Source organism: Jaculus jaculus, chromosome 8 (genome assembly GCF_020740685.1).
Source record: "Jaculus jaculus isolate mJacJac1 chromosome 8, mJacJac1.mat.Y.cur, whole genome shotgun sequence".
NCBI lineage: Eukaryota > Metazoa > Chordata > Mammalia > Rodentia > Dipodidae > Jaculus > Jaculus jaculus.
In genome coordinates this window covers 107,663,281-107,688,472 of record NC_059109.1, presented here as the reverse complement: position 1 = coordinate 107,688,472, position 25,192 = coordinate 107,663,281, and the positions used below count along the sequence as shown (strand labels likewise).

Sequence of the window (25,192 nt, the reverse complement as noted above, 5' to 3'; positions counted from 1 at the left end):
CCATTGCGGCCAAATTCTTGGTCTAGAAGAACTACTCAGCACAAGTCCAGAGGTTCATGATTTCCCACCCCAGTCCACTATCTTCAAGAACTAGGCTAGGGAGGTGAATCGCCAGATAGAGTGCTTGGCACACATGTATGCGTATGCAAGTTCAGATTCCCAGATTCCACATACGAGCTGGGAGCTGTGGCTGGCTTCTGTGATCCGAGAACCACCCCTACTCCTACTGTGAGATGTGAAGGACAGACAGGAGGATTTCCTGGAAGCTTGTGGGCCAGCTAGCCTGGCAAATGGAACCAAACAAGGAGACACTCTGCTTCAAATGAGGTTGAAGGCGAGGAACAACACTCAAAAGATCTCCTCCAACCTTACTCATGCACAGTAGCACATGGGTGCCTATGGTCATACATATAAACACACACACACACACACACAGAGAGAGAGAGAGAGAGAGAGAGAGAGAGAGAGAGAGAGAGAGAGGAAACAAGACCACAGAGCCACACAAAGTTTGATTTTCTAGCCCTGCCCTGCACACCTTACCCCAACACAGCCTCTTAGTAGGCCTGTCCTGAAATCATTCGCTGCTTCCATCCCCATGAAGAAGTACTTGCCACAAAAACAGCCCTGGGTAGTGCATACAGGTGCTCCTCCTTGTATGCCAGGAAAGTAGGGGCCGCCAGTCATCGCTGGAGACATGCAGGTGGTAGGAAGTGAGCCTGCCATCGTTCCGCCCTGACTGCTGCTCCTAACCCACAACCCCATGGGGAATATCTGCAACCCCACTGAGAAGGGTCCTTAGCGAAATGGGGGCAGGGATGAGGGAAAAGTGGGTACCAGCACATGATGTATCCATACAAAATAGGTTGTTAATAGTAATGAATAAAACACATAAATAAAAAAGAAAATGAACCTGCATAAGAGTTTCCCTCTTATCAGTTAAACCAATCCCATTAATTCAGAATTCAGTGGCTTCTATAACGAGGTCATGCCTAAGCTATTCAAATGGCCTCAGTGCCAGAGTCCTAAATGCCAGCACTTTTAAGACACCCTCGTGGTCATCTACCTGCCTGCAGAAGTCCCTGCTCCCTGGGTCCATATGGTCACATAGCTTATGTGACATGAGGCTGCCTCTCTCCCTGTTGACAACTGTAATACTATTTCAATATCTTTCTTTGATTAGTGAGAACATGAAAACAGACTCTTCCTTTGCCATGGAAAAACTGTTTCAGAACCTGGGCTCCAAGAGAATGTTGTGTAGCAAGCAGGGCTGAGAATCACAATTTCAGAAGTCTTCTACTGGGCATGGGTCCGCAGGCCCACTCAGGCTCTGCTATATGGCTGTATCATAGGAATGGGCCTTGGAGAAGGAGAGCCAACATCATTTTATCCTTTCTGGCCAGGTTCAACATTCTCAGTAATGTTCCTGACTTGAGCCAGGTGCTTTCCCACTAATTCCATCTAAGAGCATATGTGAAGGTCAGGCTCACAAAGGCCATTTACCCTGTATTATGTCGATGCCTGCTTTGTCTATGAGGCCTCTTTCTGAAGGCAGTCCCACCTCAGCAAGGACAGGACTGGGTCACTCTGAGTTGAACAACCATGCCTAGCACCCAGGGATGTGTGGGCTAGTTTCTCACAAGGTGACACCCCTCGAAGCACTCCTGGGCAGGTTTCCGTGGTTCTCCTCGGCTGGTGTGTATCTGTGTCAACATTGCCATAAAGTGTATGCAACTGGCTGACAGGAGTCTTACCTCATGGGACAAGTAGAAGGCCGCGATGCCCAAGGGCCAGAAGCAGCAGAGCATGGAGAAGACGCTGAGCCCCAGGTGGTCCCGAGGGGGCATCATGAGGAAGTTGTCCTCACTCTCTGTATCACTGGAGTAGTCACTCTGTAGGGATGGAGAGAGGCATAGGAGAAAAGATGAGTAAAGCCGTCATCACAGGGTGGCCTGGCTGGAGCAAGCCCTCCTCAGCAGTCACAGATGATACTGTGGGGGTTTATGTCTGTCTCATCAAAACAGGCCTCTGTGTGCTGACTCATCAAAAGACCAGGGCTGCTTTCTCCACCAGCTTATTTCATACAGAGATTAGAGCCAGAGCTTACTTCAGACACTGCTTGCTGAAGAATAAATGGTGCCCTGCATCTCGATGTAGTATCATTAACCTCGTGCTCTCCTTTGCCACCTCTGGGGGAGCCTTCCCTCCTCTCCTCCCTCCCCCACACAGGAGCCTGGAGATGCTGGAGAATGCAAGAGAGAGCTCAGCTGTACGCGGATCCTGCCAGACCTACGTCATCCTTGCCAGCCTGCTTCCCCCTTGCAACAACTCAAGGCCGCTCACAAGCAGATGCTTAGAGTCAGTCCCCCAAGTGACAATGGTGTCCATTCATACTTTTGCAAAACTTCTAGGTCCCCTGGTCACCAGATGGTTTGGGCTGCAATGAGGAGACAGAAGCTATGTGTCAGGGTTTGTTTCTGTGAGGTCAGCAGGAAAACAGACACAAGTTGATTAATTCAAATATAAAGCAAGGAATTCCCTGGTATTGAAGCTAGTGACCACATGGGGCTGGTCCACCCCAGGATACACAGATAGGTCTGTGAGTCAGGCATCCTGTTTCACTCCACTGGGCAGAAGTGATTGCTGGAAGCCACAAAGCTAATTCCTGGCTATATCACCATCTTGCTGGGCACTGCCATTCACTGCCCAGGTGTGAGTCACTGTCACCTGGTACAGTGTCCCTTCCCTGTATTGGGGACTTCACAGACCCCCCCTCCAACACACACAGAGCTGTATTTGTGAAATTTCAATTCTTTCTCCTCTGCACATCCGTCTCCCCTATGATTTCCAGAACAGTAAAGGAAAATGAAAATTACCATCATTAGGGCTACCAGAGAGGGAAATAGAAGCAGCCCCAGGGATGCATAATTCATAGGCAATGCAAAGACTGCAGCTGCCCAGGTGGAGACGTGTTCCAGCCCATGGATCACAAAGCATTACCCATCGAAATGAAGGGCATGCCATGATGAATATGAAGGTCTTTCCACGGGACCTCTTCACACATAGATGGTCACCTCAAGTCCTCTAGACCTCCTTCTGAAAATGGATGTTTTTGAAGGTGTGGGGACTGAGAGGCATTGCACTGCCGAGCTGCTAAGCAGAAGGGCCCATCTCTGCAGGAAGTACCTAAGAGGTCTGGCCAGTGATAAACCCACCCTGGTCTACAGATTACACTCAGAGCACAGAGGGCCAGGAGGAGGACCCGTCACCTTGCCTTGCTGTCCACGCAGAGCTTGACCTTCAGGGCCGCACATCAAGGTTGCCTGGGAGGTCCTTGCTCTTGAGCATCAAGTTTGTGCATGTTTGTTTAGATTCTTAGCTTTCAGAAGGCTTTTTGTTTTTCATTTTATAATGAGTAACACTTCTGAGGTCATTGCAATCTCACAGCAACTACAGAAATGAGTTTTATTTTTATTGCCATTTGCATTTTATAGAGGACGATGCTAAGGCCAGATAATAGCATTGTCCAGCTCAGAGTGTTAGTCTCAGGCCAGTCCCCATACTACGGCTCATTCCCAGCCCTGTGCTGTGTTTGGTCACATGACTGGCCACGCACAATGCCCATACAGTCCCAGTGAGTTCTGCGTGTTCCTTCTCTTTGGCCTCCAGGAACCCAGATGACTTTGCCCCTTGACTATCTTGTGCTTCCCCAGGTGGCAGTAGGGGAAGGACTGTAGCCACAGGACTCACAGATTTTCCCAGACAGACAAGGCTCAGAGCTGTTGTCCCAGAGCACCCAGGTGTGCTAAAAGCAAAGACTCCACTCTGGGTTGGCATGTAGCTTGAGAAATATACGGACATTATCGAGCAGCAAAAGAAATAGCTTTCAAAACTGCCCCCTCCCTGCTAACACTGCAGATTTTTTACTTGGAAACATAATTGAATCACATACAGAGGTTACAAAGTTGTGGTTACATGGCACCAAGATAATTAATCACGTTTGATTAAAATGGATTTTCAAAACTCAAGAAAAATTGCAGAGAAGATAAAATAAAAACATACTAGCTCTTTTATGCAGTTCCTCAGCATTCCATCAGCAGGGTCCCCATGGGTTCAAGTGGCTGTTGGCATTGTGCTACCAAACAGGGGAGAAAGGAGATGTAACCTGCCTGGGAGATGCTGCACGGATACCAACCAAACAAAGAAAGAAACACACACCACCAACATAGCAAAGTCAGCACTAACACCAGCTCTTTTTAAAAGTCCTCTTCCCATGGGCAGCAGAGATAGTTTAGTGGTTAAGGTACATGCCTGCAAAACCTAAGAAACCCCGGTGTTGCAGTCCAGTTCGCATTGCTGGTAGAAATCACCCAACCAAGAGTAGCTTCTGGGAAAACGAGGTTTATTTGGCTTACAGGCTCGAGGGGAAGCTCCACGATGGCAGGGGAAAATGATGGAATGAGCAGAGGGTGGACATCACCCCCTGGCCAACAGAAGATGGACCACAGCAACAGGAGGGTGTGCCAAACACTGGGATGGGGAAACTGGCTATAAAGCCCATAAGCCCGCCCCCAACAATACACTCCCTCCAGGAGGCATTAATTCCCAAATCTCCATCAGCTGGGGAGCTAGCATTCACAACACCTAAGTTTATGGGGGACACCTGAATCAAACCACCACACCCGGATTCGATTCCTCAGTACCCACATAAGCCATATGCACAAGGTGGTGTATTTGTCTGGAATAGGGGCCTTGGTGTGCCCATTCTGTCTCTATATGTTCTTTCTCTCTCTCAAATAAATAAAATAAAATAAATATTTTTTTAAAAAAATCCCCTTCCCAGATCTCTTGGCTAGAAGCAGTACAGAAAGATGGGAAGTGCTCCACAGGAGGCTGCAGTTTACGAGAGGCCAGCCTATGAGCTGAGCCTCTGGAGCAAGAAAGGCACAGGTAGGCAGGCTCCTAGCCCCACAGCCCATCGTGGCTGGTTGGCTTAGAGGATTGATGGGTCTCAATCACATGGTGTTTTCCTCATTATTAAATAATCGCAAAGACTGCCCTGTTGCTAAGTTCCGTATTCACTGCCCTTCTGTGAACACTGCTGGCTGTTTAGGCTGGGCATGGGGGCTCAGCCATGCCACTTGGCATCTCACTAGTTGCCTGGGGACCTATAGTCATCTTCCTTTCTCCCTTTGGTCTCATGTCTGGAACCAAAGGGATCCTAGGGAGGCACTCTGGAATGAGCACATTTGTATTGAGTCAGCACTGCTGAACCCACAGACCAACAGCAACCTAAATCACTCAGAATTAAATACAGTCCACAGTTCATTCCTCATTCTCACCAAGTATCCCAGTGCTCATGAGATCTGACATTCAATGACTACTGTATTGGACAGTGCACACATCTTGGAAAGTCCCAGGGGGCTGTTTTTTTTCTGGTATCTGACCCCTATAAACTCTGACTTTGCTCTCTTCCATCGATAAAATCTCTTCCATCTATAGAATGTTCCTCCAACATTCCAGACAGCCCATTCTTGCTTAAGAACTTTGTACTTGCTGTGCTATCAGCCTGGAGCATTCACCATATACATACACAGCTGGCCTGCCCCCCTCTCCAGGGCCTTCTTTTCTGGACACCTGGCAGATTGTTTCCATTACCATAATACTTCTTTTTAAAATACATTTTTGTTTATGTCTCTCTCTCTCTCTCTCTCCATATACATACATACATACATACATACATATATATGTAATTTGAGAATGACAGACAGAGAAAGAGGCAGATATGTAGAGAGAGAATGGGTGCACCAGAGCCTTCATCCACTGCAAATGAACTCCAGATGCATGCACCGCCTTGTGCATCTGGCTTACATGGGTCTTGGGAAATCGAGTCTCAAACCAGGGTCCTTAGGCTTCACAGGCAAGCATTTAACTGCTAAGCCATCTCTCCAGTCCCCATAGTACTTTCTTTTGACCTACTCAGGGCTTCTCTGCAGCTCAGGGTTCTCACCTTGGGCTCCAGGTACATGAAGATCACACTGATGTGCCAAGGACAGCAGTTGGCACATGGGGGTCTTGATGTACTTTTGTTAAATGAAGGATTCATCTGTGACCTCCACCAACAGGAATGCCATTAACCAAAATAGTGAAGCTTCCAGAATTTCTGCGGAGAACACCTTGGTGACCCAGGGGTCTACCTTTGCTTGGTACGACAATGCTCAGGAACATACTCTGCTCATTATGACCACAAGCCCCTGCTCTGTCTGAGCCTGAAGGCCCTCTTATTCCTTTCAGGGTGTTCATCAAAATCACTGGTGGTGGAGATGAGAGCTGAGGACCTGGATTTGCAGAGGGGCAAGAACTGTGCCTTAGGCAGGTTCAAGGCCACCTTACTGAGGGTGACTCTAGGATTGCTGGTGGACCACAGAAGTAAAAATTCAGAAAGAAAAAGGAGGGGCATAAGTCTCATGCCTAATGTATCTATCAGTATTCTCTTCTCTTGGACCAGCATCAGCAGGACATTCTGTATCTATATCAGAGTTGTGTGGAGTGGGGCACTGCCTGGGATGCCACCAGACAGCATCCCCAGCTCTGTGAGCCACATTGATGGATGATGATGCGTGGGTTTGGAGCCATGGAGATCTTTGGAGTGCCTGTACTGGATTACTGCCCCTCATCTTCCCCATGGCTAGGGGCCTCCAGTGTCTTTCTGCCTGGCAGCAGAAGACCTGGTCCCTGCTGCACCCTGTCATATTGCCCTGCAAGGCTTGGGCTCCCTGCTGTACTAAAAATTGACATAGACATATATCTCCTATAGACATATATCCATATACAGATATCTTCTATGTCCCAGTATACGATTCCTGGGACTTGGAGATCTAAAGAACTCACAAACAAAGAACATGGGGAAGGTGCATTTTCACCATCTGAACACAATTGTCCTAAATAATTCCTTTATCATATTGGGCACATGCATGTGGTTTCTTCTACTCAGCCATAAGGTCCCTGTAGATAAAGGTGGTATCACAGGGTGGTGAGGTGGAAGCCAAAGAAAATACAACTCACTTGGGGTGGGCTGGGAGTTAGGGGATTAGAAGAGGAGGCAAATTATCAAAAAGCGAGCTGAAAACCTTCAAATGCTAATCTATCAGCAAGAAAACCTCACATTGCTTGTCACTGCTTAGTTAAAATGAACTAGATAAGCATCTCTGGGCTTATGACTACAAGGTTAGTGTAAAGACCAATGAAAGAGGCTTTAAACAGATCACAAAACTAAAGGGTAAACCTAGGACACTGAATAAACTTGCTGTCACTTCCTGGCCTAAAACTAACAAAAGATAAAAGAGAACCTTAGAGTAATGGGCTGTTTCAAACACCCATCCTGAGTTTTGGCCCACAGAGAACAGCTTTTAACTGACGGCAGCATTAAACTAGCAGTTAATGGAATGTGGCTATTTCTCCCTTGGTTGTTCCAGGGAGGTGGAGTGCAGTTTCCACGCACAAGGCTTGTGCTGTCCTGGATGTAACCACTTTTGTGCTTTAATGGAAACATCAGTGGACACAGACTCATGGTAACTCACTCTTTCCTCTTTTCCTGGTTTTCCAGTTCTTCAGTCATTCCTCTTCCTGGAAGGCAAACTGTCCTTTCCCCAAACTGTGGTTTCATTAAAACCCTTTGTAACCTTTTTTATTTTTATTTTTTTTATTTCTGGTTTTCCATTTCTTGTGAAGGTGCCCAGGAGGAGGTGCCCCTCATCTTAGGCAGCCTTACTCAAGAAGTGAGGTCATTTTCCAGCTGTCTGGGACACCCCTAAACTTTGAAACTGAGGCCACCTCCTGTGCTGTGTATGCCCAGCAGAAGGGACTGGGAAGAGCTCCCTCAAAGAAAGAAAGATTTGAATATTTTTTTAGTGACATCTCTGGTGGGGGTGGGAAGAGAAGGGGAGCTGAAGGTGTCCTGAGCCTGGGCACTTTTGACTAACATCCAGGGAAGGATTGGGGGATAGTCTAATGGTCAGTCAATAATTATTTTCTACCATAAGGCAGAGGACATTTCCAAGATTGACAGAATCCCAAGTTCATATCTGCTGTCTTTCCCAAATGAATCCAGAGCTTGGTGAGGACTTTGTGAGTTTAGAACTCAGGGGATCTGCTATGACAGAGCAGAAGCCCAGCTGTGTCCCCTTGTCCTTCTTCGTGTGTTGCCCATAGGGCACGTGGGCTCCACGGGCCACTCTCCTCACCACACACGGGAAGAGCACACAGCAGAAGCAACCAGATTCCCCACTGAAATGTTCTGCAATCATGATCCACAATCTAGAGCTCTGAATCGTGCTGGAAAGATGACATTACAAGCGATATGCAAGTAAAATCAAACTTATTTTACTCTCTGTCCTCATTCCTACAATCTTGGGATGGTCCATCAGTTCTCCATAACCAGGTATTCCAAACAGAAATTCCAACTTTTGTCAAGATTATGTATTCCTGGCACATGTTCAATTTTTTTTACATGTTTTTCTTATTTTTTCTCCCTTCCTTCCTTCCTTCCTTCCTTCCTTCCTTCCTTCCTTCCTTCCTTCCTTCCTTCCTTTCTTTCTTTCTTTCTTTCTTTCTTTCTTTCTTTCTTTCTTTCTTTCTCTTTCTTTCATTAAGTAGAAACTTATACAGATATATCATGTTAGTACCATCATGTCCATCTTCCCTGTCCCCATTCCACTGAGGGCCCTCCTCAATGGGATTGCTGGTATCCCCCTGTGTTTATGGGATACAGATGCAGGGGCATCAGTCAGTCATGGGGGGGGGCAGGGGGCAGTGCCTCTGGACAGTCCCTTCCACTCTTTGGATATTACTCCTTCTTCTGCAAAATTTCCAGAGCAGTGATGGGTGTGGTTTAAGTCAACTTTAGTGTTGGACTCTCACCAGGTTCTGGGTTTTTGCTTTGGTGAGCTCAGTAAATGTGATACATACACCTTCCGGGCTCCTGAAAATGGGAAAATATGCTCAGCTCTGGGTGGGTGGGCTAGTGTGTCATCAGGTTCTGAATTTTAGAGGGCATCCAGGCCCGCCACACTGGAGTGTCTTCCATCATTTGTGAAGAGGGTGCCCCTGATGCAGTAGTGCCATGGTTCCCCACTGTGCACCCTGGAGGGTGGAGACTGTGAAGGGACACTGCGGTGGGAATAGTGAAATGCACACAGCCTCAAGTGCCCAAGACGACCTGCACTCTTTTCCTGTTTTGTCTCCTGAGTTCCCAGGCAAACATTTTTATTTTTTGAAGCTATTAGATGGGTCCTATTATTATTTTGCTTTAGTTTTCCATAATAAAGAAGTCTTTAAATAAAAAGTCAACAGAGTAGGTTTTTCCTGAGACATTTCTCATAGTTGGGGTGGCACGATTAGCCAGGCAAACTTTTATAAGACAGAGAGCATCTAGCTATACATATAATTTGGAAGCAAGTGTATGCACCATTTAGAAGTAAACTTTTTTCTCTCCTAGTAATGTACAGTCCAAGATTCCTTAAGTAATTTTATATTCTTTGAGAAGAGTTTCTATACTTAAAAAAACACTAATCTGATTAAAACCTGAAAATGCAAACCATTGCTGAGTATGGAGGGAAAACTAAAGATAGCTCAGAAAGAAAATCAATAAAGTACAAGTGACATGCGTATCTTGGGGGAAGGGGTGAGCCCTATCTGCCCAAGTCTGGGGCTTGTCTACAGCAGACAAGGCTCAGGATCCCATCAACTCCCTGCTTATGAGCAGCCTTCACCCCTTCCCTTTGGCGGGTTTCAGCTTCCAGGAACAGATGGCATTTAGGCAGTGTAGAGAGACAGGAGGAGGTTAAGGGGACATGTGAAAGGAAAGGAATGTTTCTGTTGCCTGCGATAGTGCGTCTGCAAACATCTGAAGATTATTTTTACCAATGGACCATGGAATAAGCACGCAGAGTGTATTTTCTCAGCACAGTGTAGACGTGCAGCTGCCCAAAGTCAACTGACATGCCACTGAGGACCATCACTGAGAGGAGAGCTCACACTTCTCAGTCTTTACATTTGGTTACCCGGCTCTGGTGGCATTCCTCTGAGCGCGGGTGTCTCAGACCCTAGATCTTTCTGCCTCCCCACACAGACTGTACTCCATGATCGATCTCCATTGTAAGAGTGAGATTTTGATTCCCCATCAAAAATGTTTGCTCAGTGCTAGAGAGATGGCTAAGCATGAGGGCCTGATGGGGTCTGAGACTGCCTGAGTTCAAATCTGCAGATCCCACATAAAACAGATGGGCCTGGCCATGCTGGGCCTGTGACCCTAGACCAGCAGAAGAGCAGAGCCTCCAAAAACAGTAAAAGGAGACCAGTTCCAAAACCAGACCAGGCAGAAAGGGGTGGAGCAGAACACAGGATGATGATCCACACTGGCCACCATAGGTGAGTGACCCTCACTGCAGGTGAGTGTGTGATGTGCTGCAAGGGCACATACATGTGCCTACACCCACACACCACATTATGCATGCATGCGCGAGCACACACACAGATCAAAATGCTTGCTCATCTGGGCATAATGGTGCACTGCACACCTGTAATTCCAGCACTTGGGAAGGTGAAGGTAGGAGGATTAGGAGTTCAAATTGATCTTCAGATTCACAGTAAGTTTTAGTTTAAAACCCGTGTGGGCTACATGAGTCTCTGTTCCAAACAAACAAAATAACAATAAACAAAATTGTGTCCAAGGGCTGGGGAGATGGCTTATTGCACAAGCTTGATGACTAGAGCTCAAATCCCCAGAACCCATGAACAGCTCAACACAAATAGCACATGTATCTAAAATCCCAACATACATACTGTGGTAGTGGTGGGGGGGGGCAGGTCAGGAGACTCCCAAAGCTCACAGACCAGCTAGTCTGGCATTCGCAATAGCAAACAACAAGAGAGACTCTGTCTCAAGCAAAGTGGAAGGCAAGGACTAACATCCTAAGGTTGTCCTCTAACCGCTACACATGGGTGCACACATGTGCGTGCACGCATGCATGCACGTGTGGACGCGTGCACGCGCGCACGCACACACACACACACACAAAAATATTCATTTCTTTGGAGCTGGAAGAACTGAGCCCAGTGGCAGTCTCCATCTTCTGTATGAGACAAAGACTTGGGTGAAGTCCTTGTACCATGAGGAGGGTCCCATGAGGGCTGCTGAAGTGTTCTGGGAGACAGGCACTCAAGCATGTAGCACAGTGGTTAAAAAGAACAATTCTCCTAATGGTTATTTGTCCTGGGAAAAGTGTAAGCTCATCTCTCCTTTAAGAAGTGTCTAATTAGCAACTAAGGATGGCTGTGGCCTTTGGAGTCTGTGGTATTCTGGAAGCAGGAGCCAAATGAAGTGAACCTCATTAGGATTCACCCTAGGGTGCAGCTTTCTTTGTGAAGGTGGGCTGATCTGATGATAGTACATACAATTATGTCAGAGGGCAGTTACTCCATGTGCCCGCATCAATTTCAATACTTGCTGCCTGAGTAGTTGCAGGAGTTACATCCAACAGCTGCATTAGGGTAAGCAGCTTACATGTGCCTACCAGATGAATCTTTACTGGTCCTTGTGGTCCACATGTGTTCAGGACCCTCACAGGGCAGCTTTGGTAGATGATCTCTTTGAACAGTCTTAGTTTGTGTTTCCCTAGAAGCAGCTCTTGGGTAAAGGACTTAGGGGCCACCATTTGCTTGCAGGTTGCTATGGTGTGGGTGTTGCATTGACTACTCTTGTGGCTGTAACAAAATCCTTGATTTCAGGAAATAGGGTTTGTTGCCGCTATGGTGACAGGAGTGATTCAGTCCATGGTGGCAGCAGATTGTGGCAACTGCTTTTCACATCTTGGCTGATATAGGAAACAGAGCTTGGGTGGGAGGGAGCCAGGAGATAACCCTGAAAGATATTCCCTTGAGTGACCCATTTTTCTCCTGGTGGGTTTCACTTCCTAAATGTTCCACAGACCCTCAAAACAGCACCACCAGCTGAGGACCAAGTATCCTCATGAGCTGAGCAGGGACATCAGTGGGTGTGTTCCCTTTGAACTCATGTGCTGGGAACTTAATCTCCAAAGTCATATATTAGTAAGAGTCAAGTGAACACTCTAACAATGTTTAAAGGAAAAGCCCTTGCAGAGTGATTGGGATTAGAGAAAGTCATTAGGTTCCTGGTAGCTTCCTAAATAGAGTGAAAAGCCTGGAGAGATGGTTCATTGGGTAACAGTGCTTGCTGAATATGACAGTTGCCTTCTTGTTGCTGGAACAAAATACCTGACCAGAAGCAGCTTATGGGAGGAAAGGGTTTATTTCAGGTTACAGTTTTGAGGGGAAGCTTCGTCAATGTGGAGAAAGCAACCAACTCACATTGCACATATGCATTGGAGAGAGAACAGCAAGCATGCACTGGCTGTAACACACTGTAGGCTGAACTCCTCAACCCCAAGGTCCACCCTTAGTGACACACTCACACACACACACACCTCGTCTGACAAGGCTCCACCTCCCAAATGCTCCACCAGCTGGTGTTCAGGTAGGAAGCTCAAACCACCTGAGGCTATTCGGGACACTCACCTTCAAACCACCACAGTGTGCAAGTGTGAATACAAGTCTGGATTCCTAGGATCCACATTAAGGGAGAATGAGGGAGCATCCTGCTCCCCTGGGCAAGCTAGAAGAGGCTGTTGCAGCTGTGGTTCAATGTCAGGCTTCATCTCCACTGGGCAGAGGTTAGTGTTGGTTTTGAAGGAACAAGAGGCAGGCTGAGGAGTTGGAGGACCTGGTGGCTACTTGGACAACAGGGATGGATGCCAGCTACACAGCTGGGTGGGTGGAGTTGCCCAAGACTTTTAGATTCTAGTTGATTGTTTTTCATAAGTCCCAGGTGCCAGATATGGAACTGTAGGATTTGATGTTTGTCCTATACATTTTTTTTTTCAAGGTAGGGTTTTGCTCTAGTCCAGCCTGACCTGGAATTAGTCTCAGAGTGGCCTCAAATTCACAGTGATTCTTCTACCTCAGCCTCATGGGTGCTGGGATTAAAGGCATGTGTTACCATGCATGGTAAGTTTGCTGGTTTTTCATCTTGCATTAGTCTGTACTCCCATTTCTCTCATTTAGAGTGGGAATGTTTATTCTGTGGCATTATCTGTTGGAAGTATGTAGCTTGTTTTGGTTTTCTAGGGCTCACAGTTGAGAGATTGCCATGGGTGTCTGATGACACTTTGGACTGTTCAACCATTTGGGGACTGCTAAAAATTATAGACATTTTAAAAATTGTAGAAATGCATTTTGCATTATTAGATGGACATGAATGTATGGTTTGAATGTAAAATGTCCCCAATAGCCTCTGGTGTTTGTGATTAAGCCTCATACTTCATTCTCAATTGATGGAGCCTTTGGGAGGTGAAAACTTGCTGTATGAAGTGTATCCCTGGGGAAAGATGTTGGGGTGTTATAGCCCAGTCTTTTCATTGGGTGTTGTTTTCCAGCAATGAAAAGGTAACCTGTACTAGGACATAGCAGGAAAGTAATATGTACATACAATATTTTGTATTTCATGATATAGAAACAATTGCATGGCACATTGCAGCTACCTGTCACTGCAACAAAGTACCTGAGATAACTTATAGAGAGGAAAGGCTTGTCTTGGCTCACAGTATTGAAATTTCAGTGGTGGCTTGCATCAAGATAGCATATCATGGTAGGGGTACTTGGGAGGGCACAGTGTCATAAACCATGAGCCATGGAACAAAAGAGATAAAGAAGCCTCCCACTAGATCTCACCCTAAAATGTTACAACACCTCACAACAGTATCAGCCTGTGGATCAATAGCTTAAAAAAATTTTCAGAGAGAGAGAGAGAGAGAGAGAGAGAGAGAGAGAGAGAGAGAGAAAGGGCATGCCAGGGCCTCCAGCCACTGCAAATGAACTCCAGACGCGTGCGCCCCCTTGTGCATCTGGCTAACGTGGGACCTGGGGAACCGAGCCTCGAACTGGGGTCCTTAGGCTTCACAGGCGAGCGCTTAACCGCTAAGCTATCTCTCCAGCCCGATCAATAGCTTTTAACATATGGGCCTTTGGGGGAGACTAACGACATACAGTAAACTTCAAGTTTTGTGAAGAAATTTAGACTCCAGTCTGATGGACTCAGCAAAGAACCTGTGTGCAGATGGAGTACCATGTGCAAAGACCCTGGGCTGGCCGTGGGTGTGGGACACACAGGACTGTGACAGCGAGAGGACACATGGGATTAAGTGGGACAAAGGGGCACCTGCAGCCAACTCATATCACGAGCCAGCCTCTTCCCAGTGCTTGAGAAAGCCAGACATTTTCTATACCAACCTAAGCGTAAGCTTGGTTTACAACTACACACTGAGCTGTTGACTCTTGATGCAGTCACTAGGCACGCATCCCTGCTTTAAATCTGCACCGTCTGTAGGGTGATTGTCTGTATAACAAAGCTACCAACGCCCATCTCCGATGCTCTCATCTCTGGTTGAGATTGTTTGTTTGGGGATCTTGGTACAAGATTCACACTTCCCTGTATACTGTCAGATGGGATGTTCAAGATCGCTTTGGATTGGCAGGAGTGAGAATCGGGACACCTGTTCTTAGTCCAGCCCTCTTGTCATTATGGACTATTTATCTTTCTCTTTAAGTCTTGTAGGTATATAGCTATTTCCACAGCCTTGAACTTCATAGGCAGGTAGAATGATGCCTAACCTCACAGGAAAATGAAAATTATGCTAAGGTATCAGACAGACCATAATTTGGAGGTGTTTACCATAAAAATTCTGTAACCTTAATCTGATCATAAGGAAACATCAGAAACCCTTTCTCATCCAGCAACTCATTAGCAATTAATTACAAAGTGTGATCACTCCTAGCCTGTGAGGAAATGAGCTGATGGAGATGCCAATCAGCACAACTTTTAGGAAACAATAATGTCAAACTATGACAAAAACACAGATTTAAAAATATTGCCTGTGGGCTGGAGAAATAGCTTAGTGGTTAAGCACTTGCCTGTGAGGCCTAAGGACCCTGGTTCAAGGCTTAATTCCCCAGGACCCATGTTAGCGAGATGCACAAGGGGGCGCATGCATCTGGAGTTCGTTTTCAGTGGCTGGAGGCCCTGGCACTCCCATTCTCTCTCTCTCTCTCTCTCTCTCTGCCTCTTTCTACCTGTCTGTTGCTCTCAAATAAATAAATAAAAATTAAAAAAAGTATTAAAAATTTTTGCATGTGTATGTGTGCAAGATGTGTGTGAGTGCATGCATGCTTGCACGTGTGGGGGTACGTGTGCGCATGACCTGTGCAAGTGCATGCATGATCACATTTTTGTCAGTATGTGTGCAGGACGTGTGTGAGTGCACGCATGCTCACATATGTGTGGGTATGTGTGCACATATGTGCATGAGGAGGCCAGGGGTTGGGTGTTTTCTTGATTGTGCTCCTCCTTGAGCACAGAGCTTGCCAATCCCTAGTCCAGCTAGTCAGCTTGCCCCAGGTCTCAGCTCTGCTTCCAGGTGGGCTGCCATGCCTGCCCAGCATTTACATGAATGCTGGAGATCCGAATCCCAGCGCTCACATTTGCAACACAAACACACAAATCCACTAAGCCATCTTCCTTGCCCAGATTTTTTTTTTTTTGGCCTAGCAATCTCAGTTCTAGGAACTTATCCTGAAGATTCCACTTCAAAAAAAAAATGCATATGCACATGATTATTCATTGCAATGTTATGGGTAACTACAAAATGCTGGAAACAACCTAAGCCTAACTAATCATCCAAAGAAAGGTGTTGCATGTCTTTGCCTAGGGAAATATGATTGAATGTCTGTGTACCTCAGATAGGGCACCTACAGCAGACCAAAGGAAGGATTCCACCCAAGTCTACCTTGGGGAACTAAGGAGTTCATTAGGGCTTTGGGTAGTCAAAAGCAACTGTATTGCCAAAAGTCCCAAGGCAGCATGGATCAGGACACATGAGAGGAACATCCCTGGAGCTCCAGTACAACCTGCAGGCGGCTCAGCTGCCCAGTCTCCTCTCCTGAGCAATTCTCTACTACTTAGGTAACCTGGAAGAGGGACCCTGTGCATCTCACATCTTTCCGAGCTTCCTGAGTCTCATATGAGTAGCTTCCTTAGTCTTCAGAGCCTCCATCTCCCTGCAGGAGGGAATGTTTCAGCGCTGAGGAAACAGCTACACAACAGGTGGTTAAATGTACTGTGCTGAGCCCCCACAGGGAAACATAGTGGAATGAGAAATAGCAATGTAGACTGATGGGGCTGGGAATGAATCTAGATAGACGTTACAATGATAGAGAGACAGAAAAACATACATATTTGTGGCACATAATGACACTTAAGTGATAAACCCCATATACAATAGCGGTCTCATAAGAATCTAATATCTAGTGTCATAATGGCCATCTTAGTTTGTTTTAGTGTACTCCATAAGGTTTTCACAAGGAAATTGGGTAGTGGTGCACTTCTCAGAAGCCCTGGTTACTTAGTGGTGCATGGCTACCCATGCATGTATGAACATGCATGTTATGTAGATGTACATATCACACAGAACATCGTACATTTTCCTGTTCAATCTTCTGAGAGACTGTGACCCCCCTACCAAAGTATCAGTGAGCAGATGCAGCCCCCAGATATTGTTTTCTGAATGCCATTCTCCAGTCACATTCGTCAGGGCTTCTTGGAAGACATAGCTGATCCTAGAGTTGGGGATGTCACGGGCAAGATCAACCAGATCAGCTTCGTGTACCAGGAACCGATCTCAGAATGGCTGAAGGTCTCAGAAAGCCAGCTTGAAGTGGCTGGTGAGCATTGTAATAAACACACAGTACATCCTGATAGAAAACCCATGCATAAATAAGAATTGGTGGCGTAATCTGAACCAAAATAATAAATGGCTGAGAAAATAATATGAAAGGGAAAAGTTCCTCCCCGTGGTGCAAGGCCTGACAAATGTAGCAGAAAGCATGGGCTAGGTATTTGACAAAAGATGCTAATGTGAGCTAGGGAAGGTCTAATAGAAAGTGAATTTTTATTTATCCTCTCTGTACCACCCTGTAAGACACTCAGTCATGACCAAGCCACACTGCCACAGGGTCAATGAGAAACTTGACAGCCACCAAAGGGAGCAATTAGAGCTACTAGCACCAGCCAAGGGCAAGTAGATGCCATGGACTTCCTGACTAGACACACTGGGAGGAATGCTGCTGTCATTCAGCCCGAGTTCAGTTACATGGAGTCATCAGACAGGCCCAAGCTCACAGCTGGCCAACAGGAACAATAAAATGGACCCACATTCTGCAAAAAAGTCAAGGTCATGAAAGAAAAGGAAAGACAGAAGGACTCTTTCACATTAAAGAAGACAGTGGGGACCTGCATTTTCCTCCCTTCTTTCCTTCCTCCCTCCCTCCCTCCCTCCCTCTTTCTTTTCTTTTCTCTTTCTTTCCTTCTTTCTCTCTCTCTCTCTTCCTTCCTTCCTTTCCTTTTTCCTTCCTTCCTTCCTTCCTTCCTTCCTTCCTTCCTTCCTTCCTTCCTTCCTTCCTTCCTTCCTCTCTCTCTCTCTCTCTCTCTCTCTCTCTCTCTCTCTCTCTCTCTCTCTCTCTCTTTCTTTGCCAAGAGCAATACTAGAAGAACTTCAAAAATGTGAATACACTTAGTAGATGATGTAAGAGTATTGTAGTCAGAGCCACATGTTGGGTCATGATATGCAGAGACATTTCTCCTACCCATAACAGTGGGCAAACTCCACAATGCATAACCCATATACCTCAACAAGGAGGGGCCAAGGGGAGGGAGTAGGTCACGGATGAGCCTAATAATGGTACCAAACTGACTGTATTTGCTGAATATAAAACTAATTAATAAAAAGAGTATTGTAACAGTGCTGATTTTCTGACTACAACTAAATTTCATTTTAAAAATGCATAGGGTTCATTTAGGAATAACACAGCATCATATTTGTTACTTATTTATAAGCAGTTCAGAAAAAAAATAGAGAAGTGTGAGAGGCTCAAGACAGGAAACCAGGAGACAAGAATAGGGGAATTCTCTACATTGTTCCTGAAACTTTTCCATAAATTTTGAGTTACTTCACATATAAAATGTCAAAATCCCCTCATAACTGTTCCATTTTAGTATAAAAAATTATCCTTTAAATTGAATTCTTTTCCCTTAGGGATTAAGCATTGCATATATATACATTTTCCCTTTGCCTGATTGTACTTTAATAGAAATACTGTGAACATTGCTGGAAAATGAAATAAAATTGAATTCCTTCTTTATGACACATGAATAATTTATTTAGCATTGCAATCTTGTATTTCATCCTGTTTGTCCTTTTCATGTTTTCACAGAGAAATGACTTAGTGGCCTTTGGTATGACACACCTGTCCCCAGGAACACAGCTTGTCAAACACTTCAAACAGATGGGTGTGGGCAAACAAACCAAAAGTAGAGTCTATCTCTTCCGGAAAAGGGACCCCTGGAGTCAAAGATGACTTCTCAGAGGACACAATAACTGATCGCCCACCGTAAGTGGCTGCTAGTGCACCTGATAGAGGAAGGATTGTTGAAGCCACATGATGCTATTCAAAGGTTCAACCTTGAGGGTCCAGCAGCCTCTCTCCTGTGACCTAGAGTGAATTCACCACAGAACCATGAGTGGATCTGTAAGCTGAAGGGTAAGGGTGGGCAGGCGGGGAGGCAGACAACCTGGTGACATGGCAGCCACTCCTCCCAGAAACAAAACTGGCGTTCATCTACCCATAACTGCCTATCTAGCCTATAACAGTCTCTCAGCCACCAGGAAGTGCCAGGATTTGTACAGATGCCAGGGGAGGGAGCACCACCATGCCCCTCCCTTTATGAGACCCTCTGTTATCTCTACCCCTGTCGCTTATCCAGCCTTAGCCTCCACCCTGGCATTCTGGCCCCTCCTCTGGAGTGAGGATCACATCTACCTTGCTCCAGATCAGGTGAGAAGCTGATTCTACAGCTGGGCAGTCGGGTGCTTCTCTGATCTCTCCAGTTCCTGGCACTGGCCAGTGACCTCAGCCCTGGATAGGTTTTAGGACTTCAGATTCACCCCTTCTATCTCTGCAGCAATGAGAGAAGCCAGAGCCATCCAAATGGGAATGGGGAGTCCTGTGCTCAAAAAGCACCTGATCCAGTCTCTTGTAGTGGACCTGCCCTTAGCTGAGTGATGGGCCGCACTTCAAGTACAGGAAGCACCTCCAGCTCAGGTGGGGTCTCTTGTGCATGAGCATTATTTCCCATGCCATCAGTGCCTTCTGTGCAGAATCCAGTTATAGTAAACCTCAGTATCTATGAAGAGAGGGGATGGGGTCTTATATTTGGTAATTCTATTAGGTAACAGACATTTTAAATAATTCTTTTGTTATTTTTCTTCTTCAATGTTCTGAAATATTCTGTATTTTTAAAAGCATCATACTTACACTGCATTTTTAGATTGAATTTGAAGACTATAAAATGAATACTAAAATTTCTTAATGATGACCTATACATATGTATGTTCACAAATTATTTCAAAGTAATTGGGATGTATACGCTTTGATACATACACAGAAATGTACACACTTTGAAATATATATGTATATATATATATGTATATATATATATATATACTTTAAAATAACATATGTATATATACACACACTTTGAAACAATTTTAGACACGCACAAAAATTTAAAAAATAGAACAAAGTTCCTGTAGAAGTTACAAAGATAGAACAGCGTCCCTGTGCGCCCTGCCTTGCGTCTTACATAACCACAGTCCGGTGGTGATTGAAACCAGAAAGTGGTATTGGCACAGTTCCAGTGCAGACCTGACCACATCTGCTGGCTTCCTGCTGTCTGTGGTGATGACTCTGTGGATTTGGGTGCGCACATGGGTTCATATAGCCACTATAGCCATCAGATGCCATCACCTCCCCAGTCACTCTGAGCTACTTCCTCCACTCAATTTCCTGCCCAGCCTTAACCCCTGGCCACTCTGAGCAGTTGTCTGTTGTTACAGTGTTATCTTTTGGGAATGCCATGGAAATGGGATCTCAAAGCATTTAATCTTCTGAGACAGACCTTCTTCACTCAGTGTAACACCACTGGGCTGTGTCCAGGTGTCTGGGTATACCAGTGGTTCATTCTTTCCCCCCTCCTGAGTAATATTCCATGATATGAAGTACCACCATGTGCTTATCCATCCATCCACTGAGGTATGTTCACACCATTTGTAGCTTTTCATTATTGAAGGTAAATATTATGGCTATATAAGTATAGATTTTGTGGGTGAAAGATTTTATTTCCACAAATGCTAAGGTAAGAGACGTTGAGCCAGAAGGGATTTAGTCAAATTTGTAAGAAACTGACAAACTACTTTCCAGGGGAGCTGCACTGTATTGCATTTCCATGGGCCGTGCAAAAGTTGCTCTGCCAACTTCATATCCTTGCCAGCACTTTTTCTTATGTATCTTTTTATTCTGGCCATTGTGAGAGGTGGGTAGAGACAGATGTCTAGTCACAGGTTGAGCCCGTGCTTCCCTGGTAGCCAAAGCTGCTGGGCATCTTTGTTGAGTTCTTATTTGCCCTCTGTTTGCTTTTTGATCAAGTGTCTTCAAATTTTTTATTGGACCATTAGATTATTCATAGCATTCCTGAGGATGGCACCTGAGGCTATCCTATGACCTGCACATGCACACATGCGTTCGCACACATTAACACACACATATACACATAGATACAAAATGGATCAATCTGCTAACCAAACAAAGAGCCATGCAAGTTCATTTAACGAGCACATTGCTATCTCAGGTCATTCCCAGCAGCACAGTAGAGCACTTGCTTCCAGCAGCTGCCGTGTAATCATCTAATGCATCCATCTTTGAAAAAAAAGTGATGCTCAGACACAGAAAACAGAGAGACACAGCAAAATGTATTCTGCTGTCCTGGTCACAGCCAGCTCCTAAACCCTGAGGCTGTCTATGAAACCTGTGTGTTGGCCGCTCTGGCCTTTTGTAGCCTCTTGCTCATTGTTAGGACAAAATACCTAACCCGAAGCAGCTTATGGAAGGAAAGGGTTTTTCTTTTTCTTTTTTTTTTTTCTGGCCTATGGTTTCAAGGGGAAGTTTCATCATTGTGGGGAAAGCATGGCAGGACCAGACGACCTAGCGTCACATCTTCATACATCATCAGGGAGGAAGGAAAAAGAATGAGCTCACTAAATCCAGCAAGTGGGGCCAGACTAACAACCCACGGCCTGCCCTAGCAATAGACCTCATCCAGCGAGGCTCTACCTCCCAAAGGTTCCATGAGCTGGGAATTAAGTATGATGTTTAATCACAGATAAGCTATGGTGAAACTTTTATACTCAACCCACCACACTTTCTGACTGTGGAAGATGCCTGAAGGGGTGGCTGAACGGTGGTATGAAGCAGATGCCACCAAGTAGGTACAACGTCCTGCCAAACTGACCCTCCAGGGAGAAGAGAAGGATTTCAGGCAGAGGCCTAGGCTAGGAAGAGACTGGAAGTTCCCCTTTCCTCCCATATAGCAGTCATTCTATGAGCTGTTTCTTGGCTCATTATAAGAGTAGTAACCACAATGTAAGAGTAAGATTTTGCCTTTTGGGACAGAGCCATTAACAAGTGCATAGCACCCTTGTGCGAAAGTGTAGGAATGGGAGTTATTTTAACCTGCAGGAGCCACCTCTGAAGCAGACAGATGCAGATACAGGACTTCCAAAAGAGGCTTTCAGGGGTGGGGCCAAGTTGCTAAAGTCTAACACGGTGGGGAGCCTTGTACTTCCTCTTAGAGACACAGTGACCTCCTTGAGCTTGTCCACATAAGCACATCTAATCTCTTGCCTAGGCTTTGATACACTGTGTAACCTCACCAATATCCCAAGATCCACACTGTCACATGTTGATGAAGGATGTCACAGTCAGAAAGGATTAGAGTCAAATTAATGCAAAAATCACTGAGTTGAGGGCTGGAGAGATGGCTTAGCGGTTAAGCGCTTGCCTGTGAAGCCTAAGGACCCCGGTTCGAGGCTCGGTTCCCCAGGTCCCACGTTAGCCAGATGCACAGGGGGCGCAAGCGTCTGGAGTTCGTTTGCAGAGGCTGGAAGCCCTGGCGCGCCCATTCTCTCTCTCTCCCTCTATCTGTCTTTCTCTCTGTGTCTGTCGCTCTCAAATAAATAAATAAATAATTTTTAAAAATGTTAAAAAAAATTAAAAAAAAATAAAAAAAATCACTGAGTTGAAGTGAAACAGGCAAAAAGTTCTGCCTGAATTTTTCCCCCTATAAGACTCTTGTTAGTGGGCTTAGTGGCCATTAAATACTGGAGGGCACTGACAGATGAAAAGAAAGTCTGGCTCTGACTCACTGTCATGGAAGTCCATGGCAAAATAAACCACTTATACATCCAGTTAGGAGAGAGAGAATGGGCCCCACAGTTTTCTTTACAACATTCCTCTAAGAACCCTATGACTCCATCCAGACCTCACCTTCTAAAAATTCTATCTCTCTGGGACCAAGCCACTCAGAGAATTTTGAAGGTCAGTCCTGTTCTAACCATATTAGGCTTTAACTTCCCATGAACAACATGATTGTCTCTGATGTTGGGGATATTGGGGAATCCAGGCATCCAGGGATCCTGCAACTTTCTTTACAGCTGACTGTTCCAGGGTACACACTTCTAGGAGCCTTATATAAAGGTTCATGATAATCTAGGGTAATAGAGGGACATTCTGGCACTTCATACAGTCAGGTACCAGTTCCAGAACAGGTGACCTTGCTGAAGGTCAGAGCACAGCAGCCTTTTAGACCAGCAATTTTCAAGCATAATCACAATCTGGAAGCTAAGCAAACATTCTGGCCATAGAGACCTTAGCTTCCTGGCTTTGGGGTGTGTCCTCTATATTCACAGGTTTATAAAGAAGGACTTGAGGAAGACGTGGGTTCTGTGATGAGGAAATGGCTGGACTGAGGTGATCCAAGTGGCCATGGACGGGATGGACATTGACTTAAGCCACTTATGGCCTCATGGTTTCTCTAGCTTGTCCTTGGCTTCTTCACTTGTCTTACAAAGAAAGATCTACCTGACTGAAATTAATATGACATCATTTTTATAACATAAAATTTCCATTGTGTGTCATTTACAATAGTTTTCATGCCATACTATTTATTTGAGAGAAATAAAGGAGAGAGAGAGAGAGAAAGAATAGACATGCCAGAACCTCCTGCCATTGCAAATGAACTTAAGATGCATGCATCACTTTGTGTATGTGGCTTTATGTGGGTATTGGGGGATTGAACCTGGGTCATCAGGTTTTGCAAGCAACCATCTTTAACTGCTGAGCCATCTTTTAGTCCTCACAATTTCCTTTTGTTTCTTTTTTTGGAGACTTTGTCTACAAAGTGAGTCATTAATTAGGTAATTCCTAGGAGAAGACACATGGCAGTTGCTACTACAAAGTTCTTGGAGGCCAGTTATGTGCCAAGGGGGTCAGAGTCCCATGTTTACTTCCAGCATTTGACCTGGGGACAGTTTAAAAGCTCTCCACTGAACAGAGTCAGGGCTCCCTCAGAAGACTGTCATGGTTTCTTCAGGTGTTTGTCTCTGAATTCCCTCAGCATTTGGCTCCCTGATGCTGAAGTGTGCCTTAGCCCATCATGGACATAACTCAGGCTCATGTCCAGTGTGCGGTCAGGAGGGTGCAGGAAGAAGTTTGCCTTTACTAATTCCTTGCTTGAGTTTCTTCTTGCTGCCCTAGTCGCTTTCTACCACTGGCTTGCTCATAATTCCTCACACCTGCTTCTGGAAGACTCAAGCCTAACACAGCTACACCCAAGGAGGCAAGCAATAAACAAGTAAGCAAAGAAACAAACACACAGATACCAATGAAACTGAGAACTGGAGAATGGCGGTGCATGCCTTTAATCCCAGCCCTCAGGAGGGAGGAGGATGGTCGAGAGTTTGAGGACACCCTGCAACTACAGACTACATAGTAAATTCCAGGTCATCTCAGGCTAGAGCGAGACCCTATCTCAAAAAACAAAACAAAACACCCGAGAAGTGGAGGACAGGGCTCTGCTGTAAGGATAGCTGTTTTCTGGGAACTGATTATGGCCACCTACTTTGTCCCATGCTCTTTACTACTAGCCATTTTGAAATATCATTCTTACCCCTGTAAAACCCTTTAGAGTATATTATCTAGTGTAGACCATTACAGGTAACCTCATAGGTAAGGATGCACAATCACCAATAATGTATTGTTTCCAGGTGAACTCTGCTCCATTGCTACCTGTGGTCCATTTGCTTTATGGAATGCAGACTTCTCACACATCCCCTGGTAGCTCTCACCATTCAAAAAGTGGGATTTATAATTATTGATTGTCAAACACATGGTGCCACCATACATTAGCTTTTTGCTGACAAGCATGTTTGAGGCACAATGTGAAAAGTTAACTGTAGACTCGGGGGATGTTTGCCAATTAACATCAGTGAATGACAACATGAACTTTATGTTCCAAGGATATGATTTTTAAACTGCATGGAGGTTGCTTTTCCTACCTCACTTGAGCATTTCCCTGGTGACTGGTCCATGGGGCACAATGTGGTATTTTTCCTTCTCTGGGAGTAAGGCACTTTCCTTCTGGGATCTCGGGCAGCTCCAGCTTCTAGGACAGCCAAGCTCCCAGCTATTCCATTCTTGAATGGGACCACAGACTCACTGAAGACAATCCAGACAAAATCCACCCAGCAAAATTTTTATGGGAAGGGACTTTTGCACCTTTCTGTTCCTGCATGTTTCTTGAAAATGAGCCAAAACATAAGCCACACACATCACTGTGCCACTTTCCCCTGAAGACAGGTGTGTTCAGTCTTTATCTGTAAAGATGACTTCTGTCCCTAGTGTCTCCTCATGACCTTCACAGGGACAGCTTCTCAAACAAACAATATGCTTATTCTCACCATTTGGAAACTCTAGATGATCCCTAAGTATGAATTATCTGTCACTTTCTACCATTTCCTTCTATAGGTTGGTCCATGCCAAATCTGATGCTAAGGGAGCTAAACCAGTTCCCACATGGGCTGCTTTTATTATACTGTTAGAAGACAGTATGAAATGG

At 45.5% G+C, this 25,192-nt stretch overlaps 1 protein-coding gene across 11 annotated transcripts in view; it reads right to left on the bottom strand.

Moving 5' to 3' along the window:
- Positions 1-25,192, bottom strand: part of Syndig1 (synapse differentiation inducing 1) — a 202,966-nt gene that overhangs the window by 74,187 nt on the left and 103,587 nt on the right. For all 11 annotated transcript variants that reach the window (XM_045155723.1, XM_045155720.1, XM_045155722.1 and 8 more), the window contains exon 3: positions 1,752-1,889. In XM_045155723.1, the coding sequence (XP_045011658.1) occupies positions 1,752-1,889 (138 nt within the window). The remainder of the gene's footprint in view (positions 1-1,751; positions 1,890-25,192) is intronic.